Consider the following 15,434-nt stretch of genomic DNA (forward strand, 5'->3'; position numbering starts at 1 on the left):
TTTGTTTTACCTCATGACAGGATCAGAAGCCACATGTGCTTGGTAGAACAGAGAATACAAATAGGGCAACAGAGTGTAGCGCTCTCGGATGGCTTCTCTGATGAGGTGGGTGTGCTCCTTCTCACACAGCCAGGGTTCTCGCCGCTTGGTGTTCATGGTGGCATGGCCACGGAAGAAAGGCTGGTAGGCCCCAGCCTGGTACCAGCGAACTAACAGCTCTGCTTCCGGGTTCCCGATGAAGCCCCCAACATCAGCTGGTTAGGCAAAGAAGGCCATGTGAGGTAACTTCAAATCAGAGACAAACAGGTAAAATACGGCCTTGAAGTCCTGACAAGGAGATGCCATCTGCACACTTGAAAGACAGGACAAAGCGTGGCCTCAGACAAGAGCACATGCTGCACAATGTACTCTGGGATCTGACAGAATACTCTTAGAGTACTCCTTTCTTGTCAAAGGACCACAGGCTCTACTGTGAAATGCACACTGTCATATGTTGAAGCCATGGTCCTCAGAAATTGCATAATATTGGCTTGATTAAATGTGTGTGTGTGTGTGTGTGTATGCATTATATGTGTGGGAAGAGGTTGTTCCTTTCCTTGAAAAAAAGATAAATCTCAAAGAACTAGAGAGAAACAAATAGCTAGAATTAGAAGTTTTGGTAGACTTCCATGCTAAGTCCTTGAGCAAGGTATGTATGTCTTATGTAGTACATGGACCAATGCCCTAAAAACACAGGAAGCTTTCTGCTTCCTGCAGCCATGAGTAGCTTCTCCTCCTCTAGGTCCCGCTGCATGCTGTCTTGCCTTGGAGCCAGTGAACCATGGACTGAAACCTCTAAAAACCATAAGCTAAAATAACCCTTTTCTTCTATTTTTTTTTGGAGGGGCAGAGCAGGGGCTGGCCTCAAAGTCTCTGTGATCCTTCTGCCTTAATCTCCCGGGGACTGCAGGCCTGACAAATTTCTTCCTTCAATTTTGAGTGTCAGGTATTGTATCTCAGTTACAAGAAAGTAACAAGGTGTCTCTGTCTCAAATTTTAAATTTTAAAAATTAAAGCTGTGGCTTAATAAGAAGACCCTTTCCAAGTATGGTGGTGCATGCTTATAATCCCAGCACTTAGGATTCTGAAGCAGGAGGATTGCTTCCAGTTCGAGGCCAGTCTGGGTTACATACGTGAGTTCAAAGCCAGCTTGTACTACATAGTGAGACCCTGTCTCAAAACAAACAAACAAACATAAAACTAGAAAACAAAAATCAATAAAAAGACCCTGGGTTCAATTCTCAGAACAGGCAAAGGAAAAAAAAAAGAACAGAAGGCATTGAGAATCCTCCTTAGAGTTCTGCTCTTTACAAATCTGAGAATCCCAAGTAGAAAGTGAAGTAGAAGTATTGCTGTTCACTGAGGAAGCCCTATACAACATCTAAAGGTGACTGGGATCAACATGTTGAGTCTCTAGTTAGAGTTCTCTAAGTGGTAACATAGGTCTATGTCCTGGAATGATATGGAAGAGCTCAGGCCACACAATGATGGCCCGATGCCAAGTACAGCAGGCATGCAAGGAAGCACAAACCACTAATAATAATTACTCTGTTTTTGGCATGGTGTTCATGCCTGTAAGTCAGCACACAGGAGGCTGAGTCAGGACACGGTGCTGACATCAGCAGGGACCACCTGAGGGATGGAGGACAAGCAGAATCCTGGTCCTTCTGCTGCTCATTAAAAGCATGACTTGTGTTTTCTTCTGGGACAGTCCAGGGCTTACAAGACATTTTTGTTATGAACCATTATGCTGTATCTGGGCCTCTAGATGCCAAATAGGGAATAAAAAGAGAATGAAACTTGCTCTCTGTGTTCTGTTCTTTGGGTCAGATCTCTACTCAGTTTCTTTGATAGGGAGTGTCTAAGAGCTGTCAGACAGGGTGGATTAGCCCTGAATTTAAAAGATCTCATCCTCCTTGAATGTTGAAAAGACAATGTAAGGGACATTCAACTACATCTAGATGTCTCTAGTCACTGTCCTAAATAAGTTAGTATCCAGATTCCAGGAAAGGTGGAGCTCCACATAACTGAGAACCCCAAGGATAGACAATCCCTACCTGGGAATAGAACCACCACTGTGCCAAGAAGATTCCAGAGCTATGACACTATGCCTGGGATGGGACCCCACCTGTGACAGGCATGGTAGCACATCCCTGCAGTCCTAGCACTCAAGAGGCTGAGGCAGGAGGATCACCAAGAGTTCCATTCCAGCCTGGGCTACATAGTGAGTTCAAGGCCAGTCCTGGTTACACAGTGAGACCGTGTCTCAAAAAAGCAAAATAAATATGTGGGGTGTGGTGGTGCATACCTGTGATTCCAGTACTCAGTGAGATTGATGCAGGAGAATGGCTACATTTTCTTGAAGACAGCCAGAGCTACAGAGTGAGTTCAAAATCAGCCTGACCTATATATTGTGACCTTTTTTTAAAAAAAGATCTGAGATATTAAATACTAGAACCAACAATTAAACTATTACAGAAAAGGGCCAAACAGAAGAAACATTGATCCCTGGACTCCTGAGTAGTAATCATTATTTAGTTTTTCTAAACCCAAAACACTTGATGGTCTTCAAATGCAATCAAATTATGGGCCAAGACTTGCTAATTCTGTTCTGTAATTAAAAGAACACTGTAATAGTAGGCTGAGGTTGGGGGCCAGCCTGGACAACTCTGAGGTCTTATCTCAAAACATAAGTGGGGTTGAGGATATAGCTCAGTGGCACAGGACCTGCCTGGCAAGTACAAGGTCTTAAGTTTGATTCTTGGTACCCCCAAACCCCTACAAAACCAAAACACAAGTGCTGGGGATGTAGTTTAGTGGTAGAGCACAGTTGAGTTCAAACTCGAAGACAGAAGAAGGAGGAGAAGGAAGAGGAGAAAGAAGAAGAGGAGGAGGAAGAAGAGGAGGAAGAAAAGAAGAGGAGGAGGAGGAGGCGGAGGAAGAAGAAAGGTGGAGAGGATTAACTTGCATGAAAATACTGAGTTTACCTAAAGGACTAAGGACAGGCAGGAACTAAAGGAAATCAATCATGGGAATACCCAACTAAGAGAAACAAGAATAACCCCTGGAGGTCATCACACACCTTTCCTGTGCAATACCTCAAGTTCCCTTTTTCCTCATAAAATCTGCTGGGCGTGGTGGTGCACACCTGTGATCACAGGGCTCTGGAGGATGGGGCAGGAGTATTAGGACCAAGGGCAGTCTGGACTGTATGGTGAGAGCCTGGCTCTCAAAAAGAAGGAAAAAAATTAACCACACTCCTTTTGTGTTATGGCTTGTGTCTAGATGTCCCCAAAGCCTCATGCAGTCACAGACGGTGGTTTTTTTTGTAACAGGATTGAACTCATGAACTCATGCTTGTCAGGCAGGTACTTATACCACTGAGCCAAATACCCAGCCCCACAGATAGAGTTTTTTCAGAGGTGGCTGGATCTAGGTTGGTGATGCTGGGATTGAGAGTATGTGGTTAAAATCAGTCCACTGATTGGGTTTGGCACCAGCTTTATCCCAGTAACCTAGATATAATATAAGGAACAGAAAGAGGATTGTCTGCTCTAGTTGTTTTGCTACCTTCTGGCTGCCATGAACTGGTTCTCCTCTGCGATGATGCCTGTCTGCCATGTGCCACTCTGTCTTGCAGCCAGCAGATTATGAACTGAAACTTGTACAAACTGTAAGCCAAATAAACCTGTCCTCCCTTAAAAACAAAACAAAACAAGAAAACATACTGTATATTAAAAAATGATTTAACTGTTTCTATTCCTGCAAGAAACAAGAGAGCTGGAACTGTGGGCATACTGGTCACCTTTCACCTTGCTATCACCATCTGCAGATTTCAGGATCTGGGGAAGGAAGTTCATCAGAGACACTTTATCAACTAAATTTACTTTTCTCAAGAGTGCATCTTTAAAAACCAGTCAAATTATGTCACAGAATTTTGAATCTGTTATGTGGAAAGAATTTCTGTAAGGCTTACTTTTATTGTTTGCAGTACTGAGGATTGAACTCAGCATGCTAGGCAAGTGCTCTACCACTGAGCTCTGTCTCCTACATAGGCTAACTTTTGATTTGCTCAATTCTTCATAGATCATTTTATTGTCTCAATTTCAAAATAAAAATACACGCTGTGATTGAAAAACATAGTGAATGTTTAAAAATTATTTTTTATTGTAAAAGACACTGGTATAGCTTAGAATTAAAATGGTCCCCAAAGCTTCATGTTTGAAAGGTAACTGCATTATGGGCACTATAGCTGACACACTGTGAGGAGGTGGAACCTGGTCAAAAGAGATGGGTCACTGTGGGTAGGGTAGATCTCCTTCCAGGCTCCTCCCTTGACTGTCTGCTTCCAGGACACCATGTGAGTAATTTTCCTCTGTGATGCTCCTCTGCCAAGGAATCAAATTTTGTAGCCAGCAGATTATGGACTGAAAATGTGAGCCAAAATAAGCCTCACCTCTTTTAAATTATAAGCTGTGGGTAATGGGTTCCAGTAACAAGAAAGTGGCCAAGATGGACACATTGCCATTAAACTCCGCAAAATATTCCTCACTTTGACAACACTTATCCCATCATTCTTGCTACTTTCTTAAGTAGCTCTGGAAGTCCTCTTTTGTGAGTGTTTCTAGTTGTGTTGTGGCTCACTCAGCATTCTAAATCAATTTACTTGCATGCTCACCTTGACTTGGGGGAAGAGCCAAAAGTCATTGCACAGCCCCAGATCTGGTGGGTAAAGTGGGCAAGGACACACCAGAAGGTTTTTAAGAGCATGCCTTTCTATCATATGGCACTCAGCCACAGCATTCACTGTATTTTTGGTCACACCTTGTAAAGACACTCATAAAAAAGGATTTCCAGAACTGTTCCAGAAAGTAGAAAGAATGATGAGACAGGTGTGCTCAAAGCAAGGAGGAACCGCATGAGGGGGTTAATAACAATGTGTCGATTAATGTAGTAACTTTTTAGAATGTAAACATTCACATGTATTTTGGTCACACCTCACATATGTTTCAGGAAGAGAAACTTAGCAAGTGCATCTCAGGAGGAAGTGGTAAGAAAACAAGGGAAGGAAGTACTCTGGTTGTCCTTCTGACAACCTCATTTTGTGTTCTCAATTCAGACAAGACACAAGCAAATCTGATGCTCCTCTTTCACTCTCCTTTGTAACCTGCTTTCACGTTCCCCATTTTTCTCTTCCCCACTTTCATCCCTGACTCAAACAGCTAAGGAGAAAAACGCACTTCAAGCCTTAGGACAGGACATATCTTACCTCCACAAAAAGAGATCCCAGTAATGCTGAGAGTGAGTAGCATTGGGATGGAAATTTCCAGGTAACTCCATTCTGCTGTGTTGTCGCCTGTCCACACTGCACCTTTGGTCACCAGTAACAAGGTATTTTAAAAAATGCAAATCAGCCCATGTATTTAATTTCATTTCACACTTAGATTCCTCATTTGTAAAAGACAAATTAATAAAAAGGAAAACAGATACCTTACCTTTAAATAAATTCTAGATTGTCTACAATAAAAAGTACTGATTTTCTAATATAAAAAAGTTATTAAAATCCACAAAATAAGCTAGGAAAATATCCTGAAATTGCACTTATTTTTGAAGCACAATTCAAATCTGAATACAGAAAAAAATTTTAAGTAATGGGTATTAAATTTAGGGTCTTGTGCATGCAAAACAAGTGCTCTACCACTAAGCTATACCTCTATTCTTCTTTTCTAAACAATTTTTTTTTGTCTTTTGTTGAGACAGGGTTTTGCTATGCAGTTTAGGCTGGCCTTGAACTCACTTTGTAGCCCAAGCCGATCTTGAACTTGAAGTGATCCTCTTGCTTCAGCCTCCCAAAATTACAGGCATGTGCGACTATGCCTGGCTAACAATTTAATTTTGAGAGAGGGTCTGACTAAATTGCCCAGGCTTCCCTCATACTTGTAATCCCCCTGCCTTAGCATCTCAAGTCGCTTGGATTATAGGCTTGTTTTATAATGCCTAGCAAGGAGGAATTTTTGGAGATAAAATTTACATGCAATAATATACCTATTTTAAGTAGACTTTGATGAGTTTTGAAAATCGCATATATCCATGTAGTCACCACCATAAACAAGACATAGAAACTTTCCAAAACTAGACAAGTTCCGTCAGGCTTCTTTGCAGTCAACAACTACCCACTTTAGCTAACTATAGAAGTGATTTGATGGATTCTCATTTATAAGTTTTCTCTTTTATGGTTCATGCTTTTTATGTTCTAGCACAGAAATCTTCTCCCATCTCAAACTCACGAAGATTTTCTACTAAAGTGGCTTTGCTTACTTGATTTAGCTTTTAGAATTTAGGTCTATATTCCATTAAGTGGTTTTAAGGCAAGTTTTGCATTCAGACAGTTTTGCTACAAAGCCAATGTTATTGTTCTCTTTATAGTTGGCAACAGTTTATAACAATAGATTATATATCACTAAGAGGATGTGGAAAAGGAAAAAAAATCTTATTTTACTATATTTGAGTACTTCCGAGGTATTTTTGTTTATATTCTATTGAACTAGTTTTAGTAAATATTTTGAATTTTCCACAGAAATTTTGAGCTGTCTAGTAGCCTTCCAAGAAAAATATTTTCAAGGGATTGTTCTTTTCAATAGGGCTTTTGTAATTTCTCCTTGACCTCAAGTGAGATATGTATATACCTACATAATTTTGAAATCTGCATGGTGACATTCTTGAGAAAGCTTATGTAAACACATAGATGTTTTCCTGTCTCATGCAGTTGCTTAGCCAGAAGCTCTCTCTGGTTACCAGTCTCACTGCATGACTAAACAAAATAGAGTTCTCTACATGTCTGGCTACACACTGGGCAAAGGTGATAGCTTCATACAAATACTGAAGGACAGGAAGTAGGTGAGCATTTAAGAGATCAAAGATAACAGTGGTCATATCTCCTCTTACACTATAAAGCTGCAGCTTAGAAATTTTTTCATTCAAATGCATTTTTAGTGGTGAAAAACTGTACTTGTATAAAATATGGAAAATAAAAGATAGGTAAAATGTGATTAAAATCACAATTACCAAGGAACTAATTCTTTTGTATTTTACTTGACTGTTTACCTACTTGTTGATTTAAATTTATAAAATTTACATTTTATAAAAAAATTGGGAAATACTATTCTTTTTTTGTCTTTTATCATGATGTCATGAAGATTTTCTCATGTAATTAAAGCTAACTTTTTGTTGTTGATGTTGTTTTGAGGCACAGTCTCACTATGTAGTGCAGGTTGGCCTTGAATTTGCTTATGTAGTCTACACTGGCCTTGAACTCACAGTGATCCTCCTGCCTCAGCCTCCCAAATGCTGGGATTATAGGTGTGTGCTACCTCATCTGACTAAAGCTAACATTATGAAAAGACTCATTATAGTATTATGTGGCTACATCATTTTTGTTATATATTTATCTTATTTTAAAAATATTTTTGAGACAGAAACTTGCTAGGTAGTTTAGGCTGGTCCTAAATTAACCATATAGCCCAGGCTACCCTGAACTCATAGCAATCCTCTTGCCTCCAGAGTGCTGGGATTCCAACTATGTGCCACCACACTTGGCTTGTTACCTCTTCAGATCTTTCTTTCTTTTTCTTCTTTCCTTTTCTTTACTTCCTCCTCTCCTTGTCTGTCTGTCTGTCTCTGTTTCTGTTCAAGGAATAATGCTGTGCTGAGATTATGTACATAAATCACTAACTGCAATGATAATGCTTTGGCTTTTGGCTAAGTATCATGGGCTGGTTTTCAGGGATTGTATAGGAGACCTAATAATATCTGCAAAACAGTAGAACTGAGCTGTTCAAATTAGTTATCTGTAACTAATTATATGGTATTTATACAAGAACAGGAGACTTAAAATTGCCTGCCTACCACAGGGTGGTTAAGTTGAACTAGATCTATATTAGCTAACAAACTACATCCAGTTATAGATGACCCTGACCACAACCAACAGCCAGGTCTATTTTCAGCATATTACTAACTGGAACAGGTGGTTGAGGAATATGTTAGAGGTATATTTCCCCTGTTTTGATCAATCCAAGAGACAACAGCAGAGATGACCATGCCAGCAAGCTAAAAACTGTGAAGGAGGATCACAAGTTTGAGGTCATCTAGATAACTTAGTGAAACTTATCTCAAAATACAATTTTAAAAAAGGGCTGGGAGATAGTTCAGCATGTCTTGGGTTTAATCCCCAGTACCAAACCAAACAAAATGAAACAGTAGCTCATTTCTGCTCATTTCATGATCAATACAATGGCAGCATATAAATGATAAAGACAAGTGGCTAATTTTTTTTTTCAGTTTGATGATACAGCTAGCTTACCATATTTTTGTGATCCAGCAAAAAAAGAACGTGAAAGAACAAAAGGTCTCTCCTTCCCTTTTGATCGCTGTATCAGCCCTTCTGCAGTAGCCATTTGCTGTAATGTTCAATGGGGAAAAATTTCAGTGATAAGTTTAGGGCACTATGCCAACACCATCAATAAACTATTTAACATGCAAAAAATAAATAATAGGTGAGAATGTGAAATGGAAAACATTAAAATCCATCACATCATTTTCGTGATATAATGAAACCAATCTAATATCCCCTATTAAAGAATGAAAAAAATTTTTATTGATGATCTCAATGAAATAATAAAAAACAGGGCTAGGGAGGTAGCTCAGTGGTAGAGCACTTGCCTAGCATATGTGTGGCCCTGGTTCAATCCTCAGCACTGAAGGAAAAAAAAGAAAAAAAAATAGTAGTAAATAACCAGCTTGTACTTATTTTTTTATTCACTGTTTACTATTACTATGTATTTTATAATAATTCTTTGTTTTTTGGTTTTTTTTGAGGGGGTACTGGGGATTAAACTCACGACTGCGCTTGCAAGGTAGGTGCTTATGCCATTTAGCCAAATTGCCGGCCCTATAATAATTCTTCTATAATCTTATAATAATCTCTGAGACAAGTATTTTTTTGTTGGCAAAAAGAAAAAAAAAAAGCCATTCAAAGAGGGTAAATGACTGACCTTGAACTACATAAAGCAATTAACTAAAGCAGTTCACAGTTATACTAATAGGCTATTACTTGAAAACTGTGCTGTTTCTAATCAGCAACTCCCACTGGAAAATACCAATTGATGGGAGGGCCATGAGTATACAGTGAAATTTTTAAAATAACAAAGAATCAAGGGTACAAAATTATGGTAGATGACTTTCAGGCCTTTGAAATGCCCCACTCCTTGCAACATGATGTGACTGGCAAATAAAATACAATTCTACCACCTTTATTGAGAAGGGTAAGTCCTTAATGAAAAGACATTCTACATCGGAAAAGCATATTTATTGAAATTACACATCTGAGGGGCTGGGGATTTAGCTCAGTGGCATAAGCGCCTGCCTTACAAGCAGGCAGTCGTGAGTTCGATCCCGGTACCGATAAAAAAAGAAAAAGACAAAGAAAAAAAGAAAGTACACATCTGTATTCTAAATCTTGCTCCCTTGTTATGAATGATAGGCTTGTTGTATTTGAGTATCTGTGAAATTTTAAAATGTTTGTCTTTGTTAGTATATAAATATTATCTACATTAGTAACATTTTGAGATAGTATCAAATGTAGTATACTAATGGGCTCTATTAACAGAGATATTTCTGTTTCATTAATCTCACAATATATTTAAAAGTTCATTGAGTTCATTATAGAAAGAAAAGAAGCAAAAAGAGAAATAATAAAAAGTCTTACATTGCTTATAAACTAAGACTAAACTGTACTTATTAGAAAAAACAACAGAGACAAGGGCATGTATGTGGCTATTACAAAGTAAACGACTTTAGTCCACTGGGGCAGGGCACTCGAGTCTCGATACCTCACCTGATATAAACCGTAGATGTTGTGAAGTTCTCTGTGCTCCCAGTTGCCATGATGAATGGCATTCTTTTGCATGGTTTGTTCTGGCCCCCGGAAGACTGAAGGCTCATTCATGTCATTCCATATGAAGAGAATATCTGTAGATCCCTATGAAGTAAATGTTAGTTAAAAAACACTCCCACATACTGATATGTAACATCACTTTACATTCTTTTTTCCTTCCCCATTTAATTTACTTATTTACTATGCTTATTGGGCAGGAAATTTCACGTTTTTTTCCATGATAAATAACATCTAGACTATTACTTGGGTCACAGAAAGTTGTCAATAAATGTATGTTGCTGGATGAAAGAATGCTTTACTGTACTGTCTATGAAATATATACTGCCCAGCAAGTTCACTCATATTTCTCTGGAGAACCCCTGCCAGAAATGTGAGTGTTCACAAGGAAGCTCTGCATCATTCATTATCTGCTACAACTGCTTTTTTTCTCTTTTTTTTTTTTTTGGTACCGGGGATCGAACTCACGACTCTGCATGCACCAGGCAGGTGCCTGTGTTGCTAAGCTAAATCCCCAGCCCTTCTGCTACATTACATATGAGACTTTTCTTTCTAATGCTCAGAAGGCTTTTAAAGGCTTAATTATCTGTTTGGTAACATAATCTTACTTGTGTTCTACACAGAATAGTTCAATACAGAGTGGAAAGGGAGAGGTGAGTTTTCCAGTTAATATGGTGTTATAATCCCTTTTACAGAATCCCTACCTGCGGCAGCTCATTCCATTATTTTCTGAATGCCCTGTTCCTGGCAACATCTGCTCACAAAGCCTAGTGTGCCTTGTAGGCTACCATAGAAGACATCTGCTGCCTCACTCAACCTTAGGGAGTCTGACAAATGCCAGGAAATGGTTTAAGTGTTTTCCTTTGACTCCTTACTTTCCACTATTTATAAACAAGTGTGCTTCCATGAACATGACTATGTAGTTTCCAAATAGTACCTTAACCGTTTCTTAGCATCTTCTAAGGCAGGCATTAGCAAGCTTTTTCTGGTAAAACATTAGAAAGTAAATATGTCTAAGTTTGGAGACCATAATATCTCTTTAATTCTGTCAGAGTAGAGTCTTAGATGGTGGGGGAGTGAATGAAGATGACCAAATTTGGCTCAAGTCATTGTCTAGTCCCACCCTAAGTTATTTGCTATTGTCTTAAGACTCAGAAATTAGTGTTTAGAAGATAAGTAACAAGTTTAGAAGTTAAGATCTTGGCTTAGCAGACTACCAGATGAGTTTAAATCTTGGGTAAATCACTTACTGGATATATGACTTTGGTAGGTTTTTAAACTCTCTATGCCTCAACTGCCTTATCTGTGGGATCAGATTTAATTAGAGCTCCACCTTCAAAAGGTTATTGCGAAGAAAATAATGGTATAACACACACAGCGGAATGCTTGCCACACAGGTTGCACTAGTATGTGTTAGGTATTGCCATCACCAAAAGCATTACTATCAATATTGCCAAAACTGGTTGAAACAGTTTTCCAGGTTTGGAGATAGGGCTTTTTTAGCTCTCTATGATTCTTATAAGATTTTAAAATAATAAACACTTCACTTTTATCAACACATTATATATTTTCACATTTATCATGCCTCTTTAATAGTTATAGAATGCTATTTTATATTAAAATATATCTCATAACTTGAAAATATAATAAATTTGTTATAATGTATACTGGTATGTCACAGAGTCTATCACAGCAGAGGTCACAGCTTTTGTGCACTTAGTCATGCACATGGCACCTCTTGCAGCACTTGGGAATCACACACTTATCAAGAACTACTTAATGGAACAGTGTTCTGTTTAATCCCTTTTTCTTTCATTCTTTCAACTTAACTAGAAAAGAGTAAAAGAACAAAAACAAACCTGATAAGCAGAGAAAGCAAAAAGACCTGCATACCACTCTCTGACCTTGGGATTGGTGAAATCCAGGTAAGAGGAGAGACCTGTTGAGGCAGAGCAGTAGACAGCCTGTTAGGAGCAGTGGTCTTCCCAGTAAGATGTGTTATAAAGAAGATACCAGATGCAAGAACTAGATAATCAATGGGTACCTCACATCAAACTTAAAAGAGAGATGAGAGAGGCGTCCTCTATAAGAAGTGAATGAAGGTAGTACTGGACTCTATGGGTAATCACTAGACCCTCCAACACCAGAGTTGGCCAATGCCAAAGAACAAGCATCAAGACGGAGCCTTGCCTCACTAATTAATGGTCTAGGACAGCCCAACTAAGCCATGCATGTATCTTGCAGTGGCCCCTTAGATTTTAAAGAGAATAGAAACATCTGTTCAACTGGTTTTAGGAGAGAAAAGGAAGGCCTGGATTTCCTACGCAGTATGTGGGTTTGTGTTAGAATTCTACAGTATGACAGAGGGGGCAATGTCTTTTTGTTTTGGGGGAGTACCCATTATGACTTAAGTAACTTTATTTGTTGAGACAGAGTCTTGAACTCACTGTGTAGCCCCAGACTGGCCTCAAATTCTTGATGATCTTCTGCCTCAGCCTTCCAAGTGCTGGGATCACAGGCGTACGCACCCACATCCAGCTTAAATTAATAATTTTTGTTTATTTATTTATTTTTGAGACAAGGTCTTGCTATGTAGTACAGGCTGCCCTTGAAGTCTCTATGTAGTCCAGCTTGGCCTTGAACTTGCAGCAACCCTCCTGCTTCAGCCTCTCCTGAGTACAGGGGAGGATTATAGGCATGTGCCACCATGCCCAGGTAAACCAGTAACTTTTGAAATGAAAAATCTGTAGTTTCCAAAAGCAGCTTAGGTTGCTCCTAAAAGTCTGGGAAGTCAAAACCATGGCCTAAAAGCAGAGAGCAACCACAAGAGACAGCCTTCAAGACACTCTTTTCCTTTCCTCCTTCCCTTGTCTTACTCTCTACTTCTGATATCTATTTGCTTAGAAAAATAGCATGCCACTGAGGTTTACTTATTTTATATTCATTCATTTGATTGCTGATTGAAATTCATCCAAAGTAATCTATGCTTTGGATATTATGAAAGATATTACAGAAGATAATACCATCTCTTTCTTAAAGGTGCTTAAAATGTAGCTAGAGGCATAAGGGACATCTACAAGGCACAAGAATGACAGCCATGTGACACTCACTAGCTGGAACTGAACGTGTGAATATAGTTAGGTATAAAATGATACTGTACCAGGCCAGCATACCCCTTCAAAGTCACCTCCTTCATGAGTTTTCACGAAGAAGCCCTGTTCTTTGGCCTTAATGTACACGGAGTAGTCAGGATCCACCTTGATGTGGGGGTCGTTGATAACCACGAGCTATCAGGGCATAATGGGTTGAAGATATCATCAGTTTTACATGACACATTCATTTACAGACTTTCATCATAGTTTTAAGCTTCAAATTTTATTCAGAAACAACTACAACTCTCATATTAAAATATTCAGATATTAGTAAAACTTCTATAATCCTTCATATGATCATGGAAATTTAAATTGGTATCAAAACCAGGCCAATTTTTTTTGTAATTATTGCTGCCTAACCAATACATATTCTTTGTGTGTGTGTGTGGATACAGAGAATTAAACCCAGGACTGCACTCTTACCATGCAGGTGATGTGCCACTGTGTTATATCCCTGCACTCCAATATGTATTCTTAGGAGGCATTTATTAAGCTGTCTGTGTTTCTGGGTGCTAGACGTGTTATTCAAAGGACTAAGAGGTGGAGTCCTGGCCTCCTAGGTACTTAGAGGCTAAGAGAACATCAATAAAAGCAAATTTTTTGTTGCTGTTTTGAGATAGGGTCTCACTATGTGGTTTAGGTTGGCCTTGAAAACACTACATAGCACAGGTTGGCCTTGCACTTACAGTGATCCTCTTGCCTCAGCCTGCTAAGTGCTGGGATTACATGTGTGCACCACCATGTTTAGTTATATAAGCAAATGAAAGCAAAAATATCAAACTCAGGACCTTGAGCTTCCCAGACAGGTACTTGTGCTACTGAAACATATCCCTGGCCCAAAAGAATAACATTTTTAAAACAACCCAAGCCCAACGGTACAGGCATATTTAGGAGGAAGATCTAAGAAAAGCAATGAGCCACAGCTCCAAATCTCTAGCATGTCTCCCTGTCTTTCTAATGCATTATATCTGCCTGATTGAGGTCTCTAATACCACTTTATTTGGCTAAACCAGCCTTCTAAATATCTCAACTCTAGTCTATCGTACATGCTAAAGTTTAATTCTTCATTGTTCAAAAGCTTCAGTATGTTTAATTATGGTAAAATATACTTAACACAAACTGTACCATCTTAACTACTCTTTAAGTGTATTATTCAGCCATGTCAAGTACATTTGCACTGCTGTGCACCAGTCTCTAGAACTCCTGCAAAACTGAAACTCTTATGAGTTAAACAACAATTTTTTCCCCCTCTTGGCAGCTACTTTCTAACTTTCTGCCTCTGTAAGTTTTGCTATTCTAGTTACTTCAAACTAATGAAATCACACAGCATTTGCTTTTTTGTGATTGGCTTACTTTAGTTAATATGCACCATCAAGTTTCACCCATGTTGTAACATGTATGAGAATTTCTTCCTTTTTAAGGATAAGTAACATTCCATTGTACAGGTAGTATGCATTGAATTTTTTTTTTTACATTTTTTATCAACTCATTTATCTAGAGATACTTCCATTGCTTTTATCTTTTGGCAACCATGAATAGTGCTGCTCTGACCATAGACGTACAAATATTTGAGTTCCTGCTTTAAAAAAAATTCCTTCTCACATGCTTGGGATGGAATCCATAGCTTTTGTCCTGAACTACATCCTCGCCCTTTTTTACTTTTTATTTTGAGACAAGGTCTCATTAAATTGTTAAATTGCTCAAGCTTGATTGAACTTGTGATGCTTCTACCTCAGCCTTCCAGAGTGCTGGGATTACAGGTGTGTGCCACCATGCCCAGCTGAGTTCCTGCTTTCAGTTCCTTTGAGTATATATCCAGAAGTGGAACTGTTAGATCAGATGGTGAACCTAACTTTCATTTTTTAAAGAAATGCCATGTTTCCTACAGTAGATCCACTATTTTATATTCCCAATAATGAGTACAAGGTTTCCTACTTCTCTATATATTTAGCAACATCTGCTGTTTTCTGCTTCTTTTTAAACAGTAGCCCTCCTATGAGTGTTAAGTGGTACTTAACTGTAGTTTTGATTTGCATTTCCCTAATGATTAATGATGCTAAGCATCTTTTCATCATATGCTTGCTGGCTATTTCTTTGGTGAAAAGTGTGTTCGTATATTTTGATTTTTTTTTCATTTTTGTAGTGGAGCTTGAACCTAGGGCCTCTCTGTCACTGAGCTATATACCTACCCCTTTTTATTTTTAAATTTTGAGACAGGATCTCGTTAAGTTGCCCAGGCTGGCCTCAAGCATGAAATCTTGCCTTAGCCTCCCAGGTATCTGAAATCACAGCTG

General features: G+C 38.8%; 1 protein-coding gene across 6 annotated transcripts in view; it reads right to left on the reverse strand.

Annotated features, from left to right (window-relative positions):
• Positions 1–15,434, reverse strand: part of Ganc (glucosidase alpha, neutral C) — a 63,575-nt gene that overhangs the window by 13,491 nt on the left and 34,650 nt on the right. For 2 of the 6 annotated variants that reach the window (XM_003475441.5, XM_005006230.4), the window contains 6 exons: positions 13,149–13,275; positions 11,848–11,927; positions 9,932–10,075; positions 8,399–8,495; positions 5,309–5,410; positions 11–254 (listed from right to left, as the gene is read on the reverse strand). In XM_003475441.5, the coding sequence (XP_003475489.1) occupies positions 11–254; positions 5,309–5,410; positions 8,399–8,495; positions 9,932–10,075; positions 11,848–11,927; positions 13,149–13,275 (794 nt within the window). Of the gene's footprint in view, positions 1–10; positions 353–1,859; positions 3,737–4,182; positions 4,428–5,308; positions 5,411–8,398; positions 8,496–9,931; positions 10,076–11,847; positions 11,928–13,148; positions 13,276–15,434 lie in introns of those variants that run through there. The other 4 variants (XM_063250196.1, XM_063250193.1, XM_063250194.1 and 1 more) reach the window with 4 other exon arrangements.

Source organism: Cavia porcellus, unplaced genomic scaffold (genome assembly GCF_034190915.1).
Source record: "Cavia porcellus strain 051 isolate PalLab524CR breed Dunkin Hartley unplaced genomic scaffold, mCavPor4.1 scaffold_6, whole genome shotgun sequence".
Classification (NCBI taxonomy): domain Eukaryota; kingdom Metazoa; phylum Chordata; class Mammalia; order Rodentia; family Caviidae; genus Cavia; species Cavia porcellus.